Genomic DNA, 20,935 nt, shown 5'->3' on the forward strand with positions numbered 1-20,935 from the left:
GCCAAAATCCTTTAGTTGAATCTTGTCCAGCTCTCTTTCATGTACAGTTTAGCTACATGCAGTAAGGAGAAGTGTGTAAGGAGAACAGGAAATATAGCATTACACTTTAACAACCATCTCACCTTGGAAATGATGTCACAGTGCAAACAGCCTCATTTTCTTTGAGCACCGAAGCGGCCTCTTGCCGTCTCTTCCTCATGTTGTCTTGCACAGTGTTGAATTCAGACATGGTTCCCCCATATGGCTGCCCAGGTGTTCCTTCAATCATATAGCTTCCATATTCTGGTCGCCAGAGTGTTGGGTGGCTACAATAAAAGAACAGTCTCATTTAAATATTTCTACAACTTCTGAAAAGATGGCTTATTTGTAAGAATTTCCAAAAGAACGCAACTTTCAAGAAAAATCTCCTAAATTTGATTATTTGATAGAGTAACACAATGTACCTTCCAATGCAACCTCACTGCCAGGACGGCAGCGAAAAGAAATTAAAGCACAATTTAGCAGTAGGAAGCATTGCTGTAGAGCCAAGTCGGATTTGCCTATGTCAAACTGTAAACCACCTGGTCTCAAGTTTTGCTTCTTGGAGTTGTAACCGAAACCAGAAATACAGAACATCCTACTGCTTCCACAGTACAAGCAAAGGCAAGAGTTATGCCCAATTTCTTCTTCCTACTGCCTGTGAATACCTGGTCCTGTTTTCACAAATTATCAGGCTAGGAAATTAAGTATGAGTGCACCTAGTCACCCCCTGAAAAGTAATACCCTTCCCATCCCTTGTGAAGCCATGCCATCTCTAAGGAGCATACCACCAGAGGCAGAGCCACAACTCTCCTACTGTTCTTTTGGCTAGTAACAGTTTTGAGCCTAAAAGCAAAGGAATTCCTTCTGTAGGCTTTCAACTGTGAGGGAGGCAGGCAGGAAAGCCTCACTAGAAGATGAGGTTAAAGTACCTACAAAGAAGCAGATAGGTCCAGGGCACAAAAGCCTTCTTTCTCCCTGTGTCTATACTGTCCTGTAACGCTTGTGAACTGCTTTAGGCTTTCTTCAGCCTAAAACACTGGCTGCCTCTGTTTCCATTCCTCTGCTGCCATACGGTGCTTCGGAAGGTAAATTACAGTTCTCTGGTTTAGCTGAAATAAGGATGTAATATATCCCTTGAAAACTCCATGAGATGAGAACTGCCCTGCGATCCTTACAATCTACCTTCCTAATTCTGCCAAGAACAGGAGAGGACTCCTACAGGCAACAGGCTTCCCCTATCAGCCAGCCCCCCTTGGTTCCTGTAGCCAGGGATACCGGCAGCAAGTGCACATGTAAGTATGCTTTATGTGTCAGGAAGGACTATAGTACATGGTTTATCTGTGCAACACACAGGACACAAAACCAGAGCAAAGGACCAAACAAATACCTGAACTGCAACTTCTGTGCCACTCCACCTATCACCTCCTTCCCCCCCCCCCCCCCCCCCCCCCTCCCCCCCCCCCCCCCCCCCCCCACCCCCCCCCACCCCCCCCCCCCCCCCTCCCCCCCCCCCCCCCCCCCCCCACCCCCCCCCCCCCCCCCCCCCCCCCCCCCCCCCCCCCCGCAGACATGACAAAAGGCGCGATGGACTGCATGCAAGAGTACTCAAAATCTTTCAGTTCCTGCACCCCAGGATATATTTGTATTTGTGGTTTACAGTTTTACAACAGCAGACTTGAAAGTTAAACCACCTCTACAAAATTCTGTACAGTATCATAACAGGAGAAAAAACCCAACAAAAACAAAACAAGAAACAGCTACTCACTTGGGGTTTACCTTCTCTCCCTTGTCTTGCAGTGTTTGAAGAACTTCTTCACCGCAGAGCAGCAAGCGCACTTTCTTATTCTCATGATCAAATTTTACTAACATATATTCCACCTTGTAAATAATAAAAAAATAAATGGTAATTTTTGTTCACACACAAACACACTGGCATATAATTTTAAGCCTCAAGTTAAAAAAAAAAAGAAAAAAAAAAAAGGATGTCAGAATGAAGTTTACCTCTACAGAAGCTTACAAACCATCACTAGCTACGAATGCAGTAAACCATTCTGGAGAAGATGGCTGCAGGCTTATTTCATCTTTAATATAGAATTGAAATTCCTTGAAATCAGCCTTGACATTCCCCCCCCCCCCCCATTTCTAATTCTGAATATTTTGCAAAAAGATTCCTGAATTTGTATCTGTCTCCACATTACCTTTCAGACAAAAAATTTAAACCCCTACTACTAGCCACACACATCTCTTTGTCATTCCATGAGTCAGTCTCTGCTGCTGACAACAAACAAACAAACAAACGAGTCACTCTACAAAGAAGACATCCATTTTACACCCATCGCTTGTTGGAGCTCTTTAAGACTAGCAAGACACCTCATTTACACAACAGAAAGCCCAGGGTCATTACAGGCAGCATCAGTCCTGCTATTAACACACTCTAGCTCCTGGCACAGCACTGAGGTTTCCATCCCTTCTTGACTCAGCTTTGCAGCCACCTTCTCTTCCCCTCCTGCCCAGCAGCATAACTCACCCATGGACCCCTGTCTCCTTGCCCCTGTCCCTACTCTGGGGTGTGACCCACACTCGATCCAACAAGCCACCATCAGCTGTGCTGCGTCCCAGCACTGAAGAATATTGTTTCTCTAACAGATTAGCTGAAAGCATGAACTGAACCTAGAACATCCTCATGTCAAACTTCCTAACCACCACGTACACTTGCTATCAAAGCTGCTATAAAGGCTTTCAGAACACTACTCAGCATGGCAACCTAACAGCCACTGGACCTTGCAGCCCTTCAATACTTCCTGTTACAACCTATTTCCCAACACCTATCTGCCAGGGGGTCCTTTGCGTTCTTCTGGGAAGGGTGAAAAGACAAAACAGCCCCCAAGTGCCATGTGTTGCCTACCATATAAAAGCAGAAGTACATGGAAATGCATCACAAGGGTACTGGCTTTGAAAACCTCCAGCTGAACCAGCAGTGATACGCAGTGTCTTTCGTTGGAGGCTCTCAAATCTCTGCCTCCAAGACTTCCACAGCTCATCTAATACAAACATCAACCTGTAGTTAAAAATTGAGGCTGTAGTTCCACTGCTACAACTCAGAGGTTTTGTGCTGCGCTCCTCAGTTTTGTTTCCTGACACTGCCTAGAGCTGCACCAACCAATACTTACCAAACACCACTGCTCCAGCCCCAGGAATTCAGATTAATGCAAGATGGTGGCATTGAAGCATACCAGCTTACGGCAACCTCTATTTTGTACAGAGGTCTGATGCGCACAGGAAAAGCTTGCCACAACACAGGGAACTTGTGCAGTGTTTTCCACCACGCTGCAAGTGGATCTGTGGGATTCATGTTCTTTGGTTGCTTCAGTGTTCAAGGAAGAGCTATTGCTTGCTACTGTTGACAATATAATCCTCTGCTGGGATTTGTGACTAAATCACAAAGCAGCGTTATCCAAGTGTTTGTAATTCTACAGAATCTGATTAGACACAAACTCTGGAGGGACTCATTCAGCTATTAAATATATCTATATTTTTTTAAGATCAAATTTTAATCCCCTGAGGAAAAATAATACCTAGTTTCTGCACAAGACAATTTCTTTGTGTGGTATATTTTACGGTTTGTGTGTATTACGCCACAATAATTACTTGAGATAACTACAGGCTACAGTCAACCAGAACACACTCCAGCACTAATTTAGTTACTATCTAGTACCAGTCTCTCCAGTGACACTTGACCCGTGATTACTGGCAAGAAAAAAAGGACTTCTCTCACACCTTCCAGTTTCCTACCATGTTCAACATCATCTCCTCCTGCTTTGCAAAAGCGTCATCCTCACTCAGACCCAGCCTAAACTAGAGGAGCTGCACAAGGGCACAGTTCTCCAAGTCATACAGACAGATGCATGAATGGACATCAAGCCCGCCACACGCCCAGCCTCCCAACCATACAGCCTGCACGGACAAGCGGCAGAAGGGAGCACAAAGGAACTGCAGCTGCCTTTGAGACACCCCAAAGCTAAGCATTTGTCCACCGTTACATGAAAATGTTACTGTGATTAGCCTTCTGTTGTAAAGCCCCTCTCCCAACCTAACTGCAACGAGCTGGTGGTTAGAACACCCTACTTCTCTATAAATGTATTACAAGTTTCACAAAAGAAAATAAACCAGAAGCGTAAAGAAAACTTAAGCCAAGAAGGCAGAAGCAAAGAAATCAAAATGTTTCATCATCCAAGTGCAGTTGTGAATATATTGCACTTAGGCATCTAGCTTTAGAAACAACTACTACTCTTGCCTCCAGAAACACTGACTAAATCTTCAAAGCTGTCCTAACACACACAAGATCTGCCATTAATTTTAATGAGAAAAGAAAAAAACCCTTCAGATGGCTGCCAACAATTCCAAGTAACCCACAGAGTATCTCGCCAACAGAGGGACTGACTGAATGGGCATCCTTAAAGAATTTAATTTAAGCTCATCAAAAGATTTAGCCTACAGCTAGAAGGAGAGAAATTCAGAGTTCACACATTTTTCACATTTAACTTCAGCTCATCATTCACAGAGTTCTCAACATGTTTTCTACCCACAATAAAGTTCACAGAACTGCAAACAAGCTAAAAGCATCAGCATGCCTGGCAGAGCTTCAAGGGTCCAAAAGCCAAATATGTGGAGTTTCACCCAGCATCCATAATTCATGATTTTGCCACGCTCTTTACAGAGTTCACTTCTCTCCAATTTTAACTAGGCTCCCTAGCAAACAGCAAAATACATGTCAGGTCACATTACTGATGCAGATGGCTGACAAGCAGCCTTGCTAAGGGGCAGCTAGGAAAGGGCACCCTGTCATGGTAAGAAAGGCAGACACATTGCCCTGCGGGTGCTCTCACCCTGCAGCAAACCCTAGGCATCTCGATCCTCCAGGCGGCACGTACTGCAAGGCTGCAGAGGGTAAGAGGCGGCCGCCCAACTTCGCCCTGCAGACAGACACGCTCAGCACTGCTTCAGTGGATGAACCTCTCCAGCTAGCCCAGGTCTGTCTGACTCGCAGAAGTGCTGTGGCACCTTACCAGGAGAAGGAAAAACAGTTTGGCCAGAAAGGTTGCAAAGGAAAAGCTGTAAATCCTACGCACACATACAGGGTAAGCCTCAAACAGTGGTTCAAAGTTCAGCGCATTAAAAAAACCAAGTAAATTCTCAGCTAAAGCAACTAATCAGAGTACAACGGATCTACCCATGAGCCAACACAAAGAAAAACTATTCTTTACTGGCTTCCTTCCTCTCAACTACTGACTTGCAACACAGTGTACCTACACAGTACTTTCAAGCCAGCTTCACTCCACCGCTGTATCTTCTGGGGATGGAGTACGCACCATCAGCTTACCAGCAGGACAGCACCCAGAACAGTTTCTCACAGTCAGCTTACCAAGGAAATCTCAGGCTTTTGACAATTCTTTGATGTCGCCTCTATAAATAAGAGCCACAAGTGGGACCTTGAAGCCTCTCAGATGGGGAGGAGCGAAACTACTCTTTGTGCATTAACCAAACAGTTGTGTTGGACTTGCCCAGTGGCCAAGTGAAAGATCGTCATTCTCTGGAAACGGGTATGTCTGAAATTGTATTTGAATGCCTGAGTTATTTGACCATAATTACACATACTATTATTCTGCAGAAATGACGCTACTTAAAAATGAAGAAATATCAATCAAGCGCCTAGCAGCAATTCTAAGGAACAAGGAGAACTGAAGTTGATGCACGTCCCACATAGTATCACCGTGCAAATACTTAACAGTGGTCTGTTTTCCAACATCAAAATGCCTCCTCACATACTCACCATCATACTAAGTATGCTGGGAGCAAAACCTATCTAATAGTTGAGAGTAAAGCCTCTGCTCTAGGGTTAATGTTAAAATCCCTTTTAAGGTATTTGCCACAAGGTATTTCTGCATTTGAAAACACAGGCAAGCATAAAGCCTGGACTTTGGTAAACTCAGAAGTAAGGTGCTGAGAAGATTATAAAATAGAAGAAAATAGTTTAAGAAGAATGATCTGAAGAGAAGCTTTTTTGAAAGGAAAGCAGTGCAAGTCTGTATGCTCTCTACCTGTGAAAAAGTTCCCTGCATTTGCCTTTCACCATGCTCCTGATCATCCGAGCTGTGGATACCCTACCTCTGGAAGTGTTCAATATCAGGTTGGATGGGACTTCAAGCAACCTAATCTAGTGGAAGATGTCCTTGCCCACAGCTGGGGGGGTTGACTAGATGACCTTTAAGGTCCCTTCCAACCCAACCAATTCTGTGATTCTATAAAAGCATGATCACAGGTTACTCATGGACCACTGCTTGTTCCTCAAGGACAATCTTATTGACTGCTTCTTTCTCCTTCCACCAGACAACTATTGCCACATGTATTTGGAGTAACTGTTAGTGGTGGTCTCATACATACCTTCCCTCGGGCCTGGAGCTTTAAGAGAAATAGGAATTTTTTCCTAAACACCTGATGAGGTCTCATAGCTTCTGTTTACTATTACTAAAAGCAACTACAACATAACAATCATTTTCATGCAGTATGCCTCATATATCTATGTATACAGTAGAAAATAAAATCAAGGTAAATATTCTTCAAGAGCATCAAAGAAACAAAACCCCTTTCACTAGTTATTAAGCTCCATTATGGGGGTGGGGGAAGTAGTTCCCCCATATATTTATTGGTCAGTTAACGCATCATTAACATACCGTGTAACATTAAAATAGCAGTCTAAAGGAGAACAAAGCTTTAATGATCTGACTGTTCATTAAAGAACCTTTGCCATAAGTTTTCAGTGTTAAGATGGAAAAAGCAGATTTTTCCAGAGCTACACCTACTTCTGATGAATGTAGAGCGTAATACTCAATAATTTTTTTTTAAACACAGTTATTTTCTCACCACCGCTATGATAAAACATGGAGCCACAGTAATAACCAGCAGGTAATGTACCTTTAACGAAAGGCTTACTGGCCCACAAAGGTTAGCCTAAGCCCTGAGGGAGCAAATTTCGGAAGAAAACAAGTCTGGAAATGCCACGGAGGCTCATTACCCTGTTTCTAGCCAGTAAGCCCCCGCCGGCACGAGGCAGAGCACTTCGCTTATGAGATTACCATGGGTGTTCTCTGCCACAGAAAACATTTCAAAAATCTGCCATGAACAGCAGAACCAAGATTCAAATGTATTTCCCAAAATGCTTAAATCAAGCAGATTGGAAGCGGCCAATCCAATGAACAAGCACTGTCTGCAGCTCCATACAACACTGACTCGCAGACTGCCCCAAAACCAAAACACAACTAATGCTTTGTATTACACTGGTAATAAGCAAAAACCGACGAACTTCTACACCACATTAAAGATGATCACAGATAAAGAAAACGAAGAGGATGCAGGGGCTCTCATCTCAGTCAACACAGCCAGCCCCAGTGAAGTGCTCTTGCCTGTTCCCCCTCCCACTTGCTGACAGCAGGGCTGCAGATCTTCTGCTGGTGATACAAGGTGACTAGAGGATGTCCTGTGCTGCACACACCACAAACCAGGAAACTGGGTTATTTAAAACTAAAATCTAGATATTATAACCATTTGCGCACTTCTGAAGAACAAGTTGCGGTCCATTGCAGAACAAACTGTCTCTTCTTTACTGTACTATGTAACACCTGAGGTTAATATGATATAGAAAGACTCAGCCAATGTTAATTTTAAATTTCTGCAGCAAAGACAACTTTAAGACACTCACTTATGAATTCTTAGGTTTCAGACAGAAAAAGCCAAGGATTTTTTGGCGCAGTTATATTTTCTACTCCACACAAGCTAGATGTGTTTATGGACTAGGAAAAGACCATTTATTCAACTGTGAAACAAGATGCTGCAAACTTCTAAATTGTCACTTGCATCAGAAAGCAAGAAGAAAAAAACCAAACAAACCAAATAAGCAACATCAACAAATTTTTTTCCTGTACTCATCCTTCTGAGTCACCCTTTCTCATACTGTTAACTAAAATAAGGTGTCTGCATAGCAAGAAGAGGAAGTCCTGTGGCAAAACAGGAATTAGAACAGACAATGCCATGACAAGACCATAGCAATTCACTTGACATCCACAGAGGAAGTTCTCTGTGAACAGAGTAATTCTTAGGAGAAATATACAAACAGCAGACAACTTAAGCTTCTCTTAAGACCCAAGAGTGGGAAGGAAGAAATCAATGTTTACTATGGGGGCTGGTCACTGTTTGTGAAAAAACTCAACTTGTTTAAAGAAGAAAAAAGAAAAGGCCCCGCAAACCCCACCTCCCCTCCATACTGGTTTCCATGATTTGCAAAATTAGCTATTGAAAAATTATCTTACTATAAAACTACCGCGAGTCCTACACTGTCACATGCTTATAGCATCCAGCGGCAAAGCTCACAGATAGGTCAGTGGTGCCACACTACAACCTACACACATCACCCAGCCATGGAAGAACTGAGCAGGAGGGAGCTGAAGCAAAGTAATTGGTCACTGGGGAGGTTAACACATCACACACATTTTGAGAGCTAGAGGGTTTAGATGTAATTCGGTTTAGGCTTTCCCTGACATGAGGATTACAGCCAGGCAGAAGAAGTAGTTTCATGACCATCAGCCAAAGCAATCAGCACGGAATGCATAAATATGGAGACTCTTCAAGGGCACCCATCATCTTCAAGTCAAGATTTAAGGAGTTATATTTGCATACATTAGTGTACTCATTTTAGAGGTTGCACATATACACTCAAGACTGTCAAGCAACATGAGCTGCTACATTAACGTTATACCTTTAGATCCTGCCCCAGAAATGCCACTATGATAAATACCAGGTGCAGCTACAAAACATCTTAAGGAAGCACTATCTATTTGTAAACAAATAATGCCACTGTCTCTTTGTTTAGCCAAATAAAGCTCAGAGAGAGAGGCTGAACAAGCAGACACGATAACCAAACCATGCACGAGTGCTGCTTCCCCCCACGCGGCAAGCAGGCGAATACATTGATTAAGACAGCTCCCATTCAGATGCATCCACACATGCTGCGTTTGGCAAGGGGCCATCATGAGGAATTTCTGCATGAAGGAAATTCAAAAACACATTCTGTTCGGGGAATTTCGCTGGGGAAGGAGGAGGCTAAAAGTGATTGTCTTAAAATGACAAGAGCTCAAATGTAAAAAACAATTTTGTAAGGCTTCAGGCTATGTTAGCTTTACTCTAAGCACAAGATGCCCAGGAAAAGCTTTAAAACAAAGTTCTGCACACCAATATGCTGCAGCAGTTTGTACAAAGTGAGAATGTGAAATCACCATAATATTGATGATGAATCCGTATAATGACTTGACTGAATTTTTTTAGAAGAAGTTCTATTATTGTCAGCCAGGAAAATACAACGAGCATTTTTTGTGATTGTTTTCTTTACAACATATACAATAAAAAGCTAGTTAGGGAGTTTCAGATGAACATTAAAGAAATCCCATGAGTCACTTGGCAATTATCTAAGTGGTTTGGGTAGAGGGATGTACATCTGGCAGCACATGGAATTTAAAGAAACCATAATAAATTGTCTATTCTTGTTGTCCATGTAAGTGTCTATCTCTGCCTCAAAGCTATCATGTAGCCTCTTGTTCCACAGGACATCTAGGCTTTGTAAAGTAATTATCCTAAAAGGACATCTGCTGCTTTTCTGTTCCATCAGGTTAGCGAAATTTTTTGTAAACTGAGAACACCACCTTTACTGTACAATGTGATGCTCTCTGAACCTACTGCATCTTTGCCCTGGTTTCAGCTGGGACCAAGTTAATTTTCTTCTTAGCAGCTGGTGCAGTGCTGTGTTTTGGATTTGGTGTGAGAACAATGTTGACAGCACACGGATGGTTTTGGTTGTTGCTTGGGAATGTTTATACTAAGTCAAGGACTTTTCAGTTTCTTAGGCCCTGCCAATAAGAGGGCTGGAGGGGCACGGGAAACTCTGAGAGGACGCTGGGACAGGTGACCCAAACCAGCCAAAGGGGTATTCCCTAGCGTGGGATATCATGCTGAGAACATAAGCTGGGGAGAAAAGGAGGAGGAGGGGAATGTTCAGACTGATGGCGTTTGTCTTCCCAAGGAACCGTTAACGCGTGCTGGAGCCCTGCTTTCCTGGGGATGGCTGAACACCTGCCTGCCGGTGGGAATTAGTGAATTAATTTCTTGCTTTGCTTACATGTGCAGCTTTTGCTTTAGCTATTAAAATTGTCTTAATCTTAACCCATGAGTTTTCTCAATTTCACTTTTTCAATTCTTTCCCCCATCCTGAGGAGGGAGTGAGCCAGCGGCTGCATGAGGCTTAGTTGCCAGCTGGGGTTAAACCACAACATTCTTTTGTCAGTTACAGTCCTTCCTTACCTCTATTTGAACATCTGTGTGCACGTGTGTGTCTCTCACCAAGCCTCACTGTTCTAGCGAAGAGATGACCAAAACTTCAGCTGTGTATTTTAGGGACAGTAGCGATACTTATTTTATGCAGCTCATGAGCTGGACTCACTGGTATTAAAAAATGCCCTAGACTTTGTTCCTGATTTTAAATGGGTGACAGACAAAAAATAGACTCAAACCATGTGCAACTGAACCCAAATCCATTTCTTTAAGATGTACCAATTATTTTACCAGTCTCAAGTTCTGCAGACTGTAATGCAACATCACCAATCATATAATTTACACATTGCTACTGCCCTGAAAAAAAACCAAAAACATACAGGCTGTAAACAGCAGCAAGACATCAGTGCAATAGCTAGATCCCTGGGAAGAATCATGCAAAAGGAAAAGCAGCTTTTTTCACAGCCCAGCTTTTCATTAGGAAAAAGAAGAAAGTTTTAAGGAGTCATGCATCTCCTAATCAGAAGCAACACCTTTGGACCATTCTGGTAAGAAACCTCTGGGCTCTCTTCCTGCAGCATCTGAGAAGTGCTGCTTCACTTCTGCTGAGCAGCAGAAGTTCACTTCAGTTCTCATTTAACTTATTTACAAGGTATAATTTTAAAAAAAATGGATAACGAGGGGAATGAATCAGAAGTACAGAAGATGGACCAAAAAAAGGTTAAAAAGAGACTGAGAAAGAAATAACAGGCAGAAGAAAAATCCCACAGATTTAAGTTGGGAAGGAAGACTTCAATTTGCAAACAGTGCAGTGGCCCATTTTTCGCGCTGTCTCATACAATTAATTATCAAACCTATTTTCAAGACCTCCAAATTTCACTTCAAAGTTTCCATGAAGAAAACAACTTTCTAAAAGCTGAAGATGCTTATTGTGTGCTCTCTCCCAATACTGACAGGAACAAGACTCATACACAAAGGGTCATTATGCCCAGTTTCACTAAACAAAGCTGGGCCGGTCAAGTTGCCATTTCATTCATACATACTTTCAAATAAAACTGCCATGTTCTGCCCATGCTTGCTTTCTACGCTCCTCCTCCTGGGCGGATCTCTCTCCAGCACACCTTTCTTGATATTTGCATATGCTGAAGCAGCTCCTCCTTACTGTGTTGGTTTTTTGCCCTGTCAATTTTCCTTTTCCAACTTTTCTTGCTTATATCGTTTCTTCCCAATCCAGATAGGTCTCCAGCCTGGAGAACAACCAACCTGTCCCATTTAGCAGCAGTACAGACCTCAGAAGTATACATTCATATACGTATGTATGAAAGCATACATATATGTAGTTATGTGTGAAGTGCCGTGATTCGTACACTTGTGTGCACGCTCTGCACAAAGCAACGGCAGTGGGCCTAGCCAAGGGTCAGCCATTCCATTTGTCTGATCCAAGTATCCACTTTAAGCTGCAAACTGAAATTTAAGCAACATCTGTCAGCTAGAGGAATGCAATCAGCAGACAAGAGGCACTAAACAGCACAGAAAGCTGGTGTAATGCACTGGCACAGAAGAGAGCTTTTGGGGACAAAAGCTGGGAAGCAGCACGATAGGCTTTGCCTTACTCTCAAAAACCCTTTGAGCTCTTCTGGTACCACTAACATCTACCAAGCTGCACAAACCGTTTCATGTAATACCTCTACTAATTCTACTGGAGTTTTAAAAAACAGTACTGAAAAGTTGCTGGGTTTTTTATCTGCTGCACAAAAAACTAATAAACCTAATGACCACTGCTCTGCAAACCCAAAGATAAACATACATTGCTGGATGGGAAAGGAAGAAGAAAACATAAGGACACTATGAGACCGTACCGGTTAGTGTGACAGGGTCTCAGCAGCAGATCTAATTGTTGCCCAGTTTCTGTGGGCATTAAGGATAACGAGGGGTTTTGATGAGGGATAATGAGGTAGTTCAGCGTTTTGTATCTTCAAAGTCAGGAGAAGTCAAGCATAAACAGGGAGGCCAACTGTCAGTTTTAAATGAGGCAGAAGGATGACTAAGAGGAAAAGAACCTTTACCTGCAAATGCAGGTTCAAAAAGACTTTTAGAAGGATTTTGTGTGTGTATGTGTGCACGTTAAGTAAGTCTTATTCTCTGTTCTACTCACATTTGTGGGCCTTTTTCTTCCGTTGCAAAGTCTTCGCAGTTGTGGAAAATGGAGTAAAATAGAACTGGCCCAGAGACAATATTCTTGGTTCTACTAACCCCATAAGCAAGAATATAGCCGGTTTTTCAAGAGGTAGCAGAACCACTGTTTTGACTTTGCCAGTTCTTTACTCAGGGAAGGATGAGAGCAGTAGGGAATGCCACCCTACAATGTCAGTTGTGATGCTGCCTTGCTTCCTTCAAAACAAACGCCACCATCCCGCTCCATTAGCACTTAGCCTCAACACTTTTGTCTGGCACCCAAGAAACAGAAAGCGTACAACAATTCCCCACGCTTTCATTCCCTGAATGAAAGGCCAACAGGGGATGGAGTCCCTAGGAGGTTACAAGCACCCCAAAAGGACCACCACAACTCTATAATGAGTTAGAACACACACTGTGAAGCAGACTCCTCTTGACAATAGATCCAAAGCAAAGGCTGGTTCTATACTCATGAGGAAACACAGGATTTCTTTTCACAGTAGCATTAGCTAGATGGGGACTATCTTTAAAGTATTCCTGTCTGCCCTGAAAGACAAACTCAGTATGCGCTAAAAAAGTTGGTTTCTTCCTCATTAGCATTTCTTAAAAACAAGTAAAAAAAATATACATCTTTCAGCAAACATGGTCTCAGAAACATCTCTTGAATACAAGTAATTCTGTTTATTCCGATTTCATCTCTACCATTATGAGAGTGCTGTCATCTTCATTCTTGATTTCTATCTTCAAGAGGTTTTTAAAACAATAAAACACCCTCAGGCTATGACTTTATACATGAAGGTCAAAGCATACAAAAGGCTTTTTATGAAAATTGCCCAACTAGTCAGGTGATTCATCTAAGCTGCATGTAAACGTGGCGCCACTTTCTAATAACTAGTTATTTGAGAGGAAAAACAGAAAGCAAATTTACTGCTTTCCCTATTAGTCTACCTAAAGCACAGCTAAAGTAAGTTAGGAAGACAGCATGTTTTTGTGTTTGCACAACAAGAGCAGACTGGCAACAAGTATGTGGTACATTAACACGCTCCTAAATGCTGTTACATAAAAAAATAATTGCATAATACAGTAGAATAAAGATGTTGCCACACCTGAGTTTATTACCATTTGCGAAAATCAGAGATAGATGTCAAATTGGCTTACCTGACCTCTGAATGTTCACAAGCATTTCAAATACGGCCCTTACCTCCTTACCAGAATCATAGCTGTAATCCTTCTCCTCTTAAATTCTGCCTCATACCACACTGGACATGACAGAAGAAAACTGTGAATCTCCTTAAACATAACACACCATCATCTATCAAGCAAAAAAACCCCAACTTTCTTCAGCACAGACCCCACACCAAAGGAAGAACGAGGGTCCTGGGGTGCAGTCTCATCATACAGCTAAACTTACAGAGTCACTAACTGCTAGTGCTGCAGGGACTGGTTCCGTTTGCCCCTTTCTGCCACATGCTCCTGCTACTTCCCTCACATTAGGCAGAATTTATTGAATCTCGCAATGGAATAGTGGAAGCTCTGCTGAGAAAACAAACCACCCTAGAAAACTGAACAGGAGAAGGAGCAGCAGAGCTGCTGGCTTAACTTCTTGAACTCACTTAGTAACAATGCAAGGAAGGCAGAAGAAACAGGAGCCTAGAGCAAGGGGAGGGAAGCTGAACCAGCTCACAAGCAGATCAGTGTTCTCTGTCTTACAAAACCACATCCCGAGAAAGCAAGGACAACCAAAATATAGCACCCGTTGAAAACCAAGTACCCCATTTTAAAGATTAATGAGAAAACCCTCAAGCTAAGTGTCAGAGGAATAAGGAGACTCTGTATTCCTGAACTTAAGACTGTGAGGCTCTTCTGTCAGTGTAACTTCAGTCATACAGGAGATGTAGGAACACAGAGATGTCAGACAGGAATAGTTGTAAGTATATTTAAATTTCCTGAGTCCACGCCACTCTGGCTGCCAAACCCGGCAGTGTAGGCTAGACATGCTGGGAGCATCATTCCCTTCACTGGGCAGACTGTAGCAGCCAAGCTCCCACTCACTGCCCTTGAAAGCTGCTGGGGCACTCCAATGCTTGCCTTGCTCAATTATGTGAAGTACAACAGCAATTCCTTAAAAGCAGGTCTTCAAAAGACAAGGTCTCTCTAGGCGCACAAGGAGAACAGCATTCTCCTCTGGCAAAGAGCATCTGTGAGCTGCTACTGTTACCACCTGGATAAAAGTTTTCTCATAAATGCCTCTGCCATTCACCAAGGAAATGAAGCACGAGGCAGAGGTGCGATGGTCAAGCCCCCACACTGCTCGCTTTTGACTTCCCTGCAGTCACATCACAGGCACCTGCAGGTGAGAAACACTGGACCAGACCACCACTACGATCAAAGACAGCTTCTAGTGCCTGTGAAGCTGCTCCCTGCCTCCAGGGAAAGCTGGGACCCTCAGGAAATCCTATTGATGGATACAGGAGGGAGTCTCTGCTCCTCGCAGAGTGCTGCCAGTCTAGGACAGAATTCGGCGCCAGTTTGTGCGCCAAGGCACCTCAGACCTATGGATAAAGTTACGGTCCTCGGGCACAAAGCACCTGTAGCCGGCGCAGCCCTCCTCGCCCTCGGCCGGCTAACGGCCGGCTGACGCGGTGCAGCGCAAGGCCGGCGGGTCCCCTTGCCCTGGGGCCAGCCAGGGCCCCGCAGGGGCTGGTGCGCAGCGGGGGGCAGCGGCCGCCGAGCCCACCCGCCCCTCCAGCCCCCGCTCCCGCCCCAGAAGAGGCCCCGAGCCGCCGGCACTACCTGGCGCTCAGACGGGCAGGTGCTTCCACCGGACCTCGCAGCCGAGGGAACAAAACCCAGGGGCACGGGCACCGGAACGCACCGGCCGAGCGAGGGCCGGCTCAGGCGGACCTACAGATGCCTGACGGAAGCACCGAAACTTATTTTAGCCTTTAAAAACCACAAGGTAATACCGGGGCAACCGTGCTGCGCAACGCGGGCGGCGGGCGAGCGAGAGCGTGTGCGGGGGGAACAAAACCCCTCCGGCAGCCGCAGCGCCCCCCGCCCGCTGAGCAGCCGGACCCGCTCCCGGGCAGGGGCAGGGCCCGGGCCGCACCGGGGCGGCCCAGCGCGGTGCCCGCCCCGCCGCCGCCGCACCTGCGCCCGGGTGGCGGAGGCCGCGGCAGGCCGTGCCGTGCCGGTCCGCGCCGCGCCGGGGTCTCACCTCGTCGCCCCACTTGAGGACGTCCTTGTGGCGGTCGCGCAGGGCGCGGTAGATGTGGAGGAACTGGATGATGCCGTGCTTCCGCACGTGCTCCGCGTGCCGCCGCGTCTCCTCCCAGCTCAGCGGCGAGCCCTGCGAGAGCAGCCCCATGCCGGCCCGCGGCGGAGCGCAGCGGCGGCGCCGGGAAGAGGAGGGCGGCGGAGCGGAGCCTGCGCGGCGCGGGGTGCGCTCTGCGCCGCGGCGGCGGCGGCGGCAGGAACCGAGCCCGGCGCCACACGTGACGGTGGCGCGCGTCAGGCCGTGACTCAGCACTTTCCGCCGGCGGGCCCCGCCCCCCGGCCGGCGCGCGCCCCGGGCGGGCTGAGGCGCTGCGCGCGGGCGGCGCGGCCCCGGCTCGGCGGCGTGTGGCGGCGGCTCGTGCCCCGCGCTCAGGGCGGCCCCGGGAGCCGGCGGGCAGGGAAGCGCCTCTGGGACAGCAAACGCCGGGGAAAGCGCGGCTCCGGCAGCGCGCCTGTGCGTGGCCGCCGCTGCCCCGTTACTTCCCTGGAGCGGGCCCCAAACGCGGGGGAGGAGGCGGCCCTTCCCTGCGGAAGGCCTGCTGAAATGGCGGCGGGGAGCGCCCTGCCCGGCCCCGAGGGCGGCCGGCGCCGCGGGCTGGGCGCGGGAGCGGAGGGGCGGCACGCAGCGTCCGCTGGCCTGCGGGAAGGGGCCCTTGCGCGGCAACGGTGTGACTGAAAGAAGTGCCTAAATAACGGTCCTAACACGTGGACCGTGGCCTGGAAGCCACCATGTATTTACAACAGATCAGAGCACACATCGCAAATAAATGGGGTGCCCATAGATACTCGGAGTGGGTGGCGGAGACCCTCGGGCCTCCCCAGGCACGGCAGCTCGGGGTCTACGGCCCACATCCTGCTGTGCCGAGAGAAAGGCCCAGCTAAGGAAGGTGCTGAAAGGGAGTTCTGTTAGCTGGGAGCTGACCTGGTGGGAATTGGAACAGCGTTCACCTCGGGAAAGAGGAAGGAGGAACATGCCACTGTGTGCATTTCACATTTGATAAAAAATAGAAGGAAGCCCACTGGTGCTACTTAAAATGTTTACTAAATGAAGAGACACAAATAAGGAACTGAACATTAACATGAAGAGAATGCTCTCAGTTATAAGAAACTGAAAGTCATTATGCCTGGACACTCATTTTCGTTATATTCACAGAGCTCTTTCATCGTAGGACTCAGGATAAGCGTGGCTGGTATGCAGTAGGATTGCATAGCTAAGGGTTTGAGAATTAGTAAAATATTTATATTGTGGTATAGCCCACTAATGGATGAACTGTATTATTGGATGTTTCATTAACTGAATGACTATACTGACAAGAACTGCTTGATTGTCTTTATTCCAGGATATATCCTCAAGGATAGGATGAGCTCCCAACACATTAAAATAATAAATCTAAAATACATTCGTGGAAAACATCAAATATTCAAGTAAAACCACTCAAGAGTAAAGTGGTTTATATCTTGGTTATGTTTTTAATGACCTAAGTTTGTACACAAAGGGCAACATTCACAGAACAAGAACAAGCAGTGACCGTTATAATTAAAATTACAAACATTTGATTTATAATGTGCTGGTTTTAGGGGCTCATGACTTATTTAAAACTCATGGTTTTGGCTGAAATTTTAATGGCCGATCTAATTGAAAGCAATACTGGTTTTGGTGCTGCTGTAGATCTAGAGAAGGCTTATTGGGTTAGTTTGAGGGAGAAGAAAACAATCTTTTAGTTGAAAAAATCCTACAGCCTTTTTCATTTTTGAAAAATCAGGAGGTCAAAAAATTTCATGCTTCAAACAGGAGTCTGTTGAGGCATGTCCCTCACACAAAGACAGAGTTGTACTTTATTTCAGATCTGAGAGGACAAAGGGACTTCATGCACTGCCCTGCATATTTGAGGGCAGTTGCACCAAAGATCAAGATTCAGCGTTTGTGCCATCATGCTGCCACCCAGCTTTAAATTTTTCACAACTTTAAGTTTGAGCTGGAGCACCTGAGGAGCCCCAGCAGTGATAAACGTGGCCAAGTAGCACCTAATGGCTTTCCTGCCAGCTGTGTTAGCCCCTTTCTTCTCTGGGGGCAGTCAACCCTGGTTTTGGAGCAAACATTTTGTCAGAGCAAAATTAATACTGTCATCTTGTGGCTCTGGGCAGACCTGTCTGCGTTATCTAGGATCTGTGCTCCCAGTTCACTTGGCTGATAGTGAGAGCACTGTGTTGCTGAGAGACTTTTTCTGAGAGTTGGGTATTTGGTATGATCCCAGCTGCTTTGGGTATGCTGCTGTGTATAATTAACTGTAAACATTTCTAGCAACATACACAAAATTTCCAAACTAAGATCAGCTTTATTATAATGCAGGCTATTACCCAGTCCATACTTTTCAGCTGACCACTAATGCTACGCTTTGACCTGAGATTCAAGAGCACATTTTTAGTGTCTGTCTTTCTCCATGTTTAAAGTCAGCTCATTTTTGTGTTTTTTCAGTGCCATTATCTGCTCTGTTTCCAATCCTGTGTGCTGAGTCTTATCAACTGTAGAGCTAGTACTTTGTTTATAACAGCAATCCAAGATATTTTCCTTCTGCACTGGTAAACTGATAAAATTATAAACTCTGCTTTCACACATTGTAGTCTTTAGCATAACAGTGCGATGTCAGGTCTATTTATGAGGTGTTTACTGCCTTCAAGTGAAGCCTTTTCCCTTCAGTTCTAATGTATGTGTTCTGCCAGTGCAGAGCTATCTATAGTCTTTTACCTTTGCAGGGTACCGTAGCACAGAGGAGGACTGTAAGTGTTCATTGGTGCATCTCATAAAATATGACTTCAAGACAAACCAACATTGTATAATATCTACCTACATGTATAATGTTGTATAATTATTTCTAGTACAGCTAGTATCATGTGCTTCCAGTATATTTAATATGAAAAAAAGCTTCTTTAAATGTACAGGCAGTACTTTGGATGACGTTATTAGTTTAGCTCTGTACCAGTATCCCCAGCCCCAAGACTTGACTAGTTTCTCTGGACAGACCAAAGGAAAATATTCTGGATTAAACTTGGGGGAAAAAAAGTTTGCTAGAAAAGCATTTTCTGGAGAAGAAATATCTCCCTGTGAAAAACATCCTTTGCCTGAACTTACCGACATGGAACTTACGTAAGAGTAGACTTAGGCCAAATTCCCCTTAAACCCTCCCTTTGCTCCAACAGGATCTGTCTTACGAGTAGGCCACATTATTATTTCCTTATCTCTTGAATAGTGGCTTTTCAGTGCCAGGTAGGGACTGTTCCCCATTCCTGAAACAGTATCCACTGGTCACAGAGCAAATTAGCTTTTATTTGAGAAATGTGACCAGGGAGTGTGACTTTAGCACATTTTCAATCTTTTAGGGTTTGGGTTGTTTTTTTTCTGTTTTTTAAACTCTGTGTTCAGTTGAAGCAATTAGAATCATTGTTCTAATTAAATTAACCAAATAACAGCTTTTGGTTTTCATTCTCCTCCTTGCACTGTTTTAGAACAGAAGCTTAATGGAGAAGCCTTGCCTTGTATGAAAAGGAACACAAATGGTCTTCATCAAGTTGTAAAAAGGCAACATAGTTTATTTTTTACAGAGAAGGAAAAATTGTTTCCACGTGAGATTCAGCTATTTCTTGACACCAGTGTTGATGCAGTATGACAATACCCAGAAACGTCTGTGCCAGGAAACACAAATATTTTAAGAAATAAAGATGTACTGAAGTTACAAAATCATAGGAGATATTACTGATTCTTGCATTGAAAACCATTAGCAAGCTATCAGCTTTTAGAATTTAGATGAACATCAGTAGGGACCTGGAAATACTTTACAGTCGGAACAGTCGAGGGAAAAGGCCCATGTACTTTTAAGTTGGAGACAGTAAGTTGGTAGGAGCAGAATGTATGACATAGCACCTGCAACAGTGAGGAGCTGCCCTTAAGGTTCACATGTTCCTGCTTTCCTCCACAGAGGATAACTCACTTCATGTTTTCTGTATCGGCAAAGCTATTCAAATCAGCTGCCACTAAATCTCAATAGAGTAGCTTGGCACCTTGGGAATATACCCTCAGGGAGAGATGGAAGATGTGTAGACTCAAGGGTGAAACCACTCCTACAGAATCCTTTCTTTTACTGACTGTCATTAGAAGGAATAAGTCAAAAGTAGATGTCTTGTGATGAGGCTGCTATTACAGAGAAAAAGGAAAGGTTTGTTTTTCTTCATGAATCACCTGCAAGATTTTTTAAGGCAGCATTGTTCGAGGTGATTGTGGAGCTGACATTGCTGAATGTTGTTCTCTGAACAAAATCAAAAAACTTCAGATGGAACAATCCACTTCCAAAGTTTTGGAACGGTAAGCTTGGTAGAAAAAAAGATAATTGCCTTTTTTTTTGATAAAACTTTTATGTTTCCAGGTCTATAATTTATGATGTGCACCTGTGTCCAGGATAATTGACTCAGGTGAGCAGCAGATGTGGTAACTGCTTCCATCTGAGCAAGGAGGCCTCTAGGCATTTCCTGAGGCACTGGAAGAGCTCTGTGCTCTGGCAATTACTTCTTGATGCAGAAAGTCTTGCTGACTAGCAACTTGGGTTAAATATTCTCTTTGGGAGGAGAGGGGAGTTGTGATACTGAAAAGATGCAAGGACCTTCTGAAGGATCTTCAACTGAAGGTCTTTCTGCTCTACAGTGAAGAAGATTACTAATGGTGACTTATTCCAGTCCTCTCCGACCTAACTTCTCAATTAGCTTATACTGTCTTGACTTCTTAGTATTGCTTTAAAACTTCTTTTGCTTGCTGTCACCTGATGTGTGGAAATGACTGCAGTAGGATTAAGCTCTATCATGAGTCTGGTGTGCTTCTTGGGTTTTTTTATGGGATTTCTCATTCATACAGTTCACCTTGAGGGTTGGAGTTTTTTACTTCAGTAAGGATAAATTGTGCATTTCAGTCTCTAAAGTATTATGTGTTTATGTCAAAATTGAAAACCATTACATGGTTTTCATAATTGTGGTCTGTATGGTCTGTAATAGCATCTGCCTTTTGCACAGAACTTGAATTTCTAGCATTTTAGTAGCCCACGTA

At 44.7% G+C, this 20,935-nt stretch overlaps 1 protein-coding gene across 2 annotated transcripts in view; it reads right to left on the reverse strand.

Annotated features, from left to right (window-relative positions):
- Positions 1 to 16,018, reverse strand: part of GCLC (glutamate-cysteine ligase catalytic subunit) — a 36,294-nt gene extending 20,276 nt beyond the window's left edge. The window contains exons 1-3 of one of the 2 annotated variants that reach the window (XM_037391350.1): positions 15,788 to 16,018; positions 1,787 to 1,899; positions 123 to 305 (exon numbers count right to left, since the gene is read on the reverse strand). In XM_037391350.1, coding sequence (XP_037247247.1) covers positions 123 to 305; positions 1,787 to 1,899; positions 15,788 to 15,937 — 446 coding nt within the window. In that variant the 5' untranslated portion in view covers positions 15,938 to 16,018. The remainder of the gene's footprint in view (positions 1 to 122; positions 306 to 1,786; positions 1,900 to 15,787) is intronic. The other variant, XM_037391349.1, reaches the window with a different exon arrangement.
- Between the last annotated feature and the right edge of the window lie 4,917 nt (positions 16,019 to 20,935).

Source organism: Falco rusticolus, chromosome 6, assembly GCF_015220075.1.
Source record: "Falco rusticolus isolate bFalRus1 chromosome 6, bFalRus1.pri, whole genome shotgun sequence".
In the NCBI taxonomy this organism is placed as follows: domain Eukaryota; kingdom Metazoa; phylum Chordata; class Aves; order Falconiformes; family Falconidae; genus Falco; species Falco rusticolus.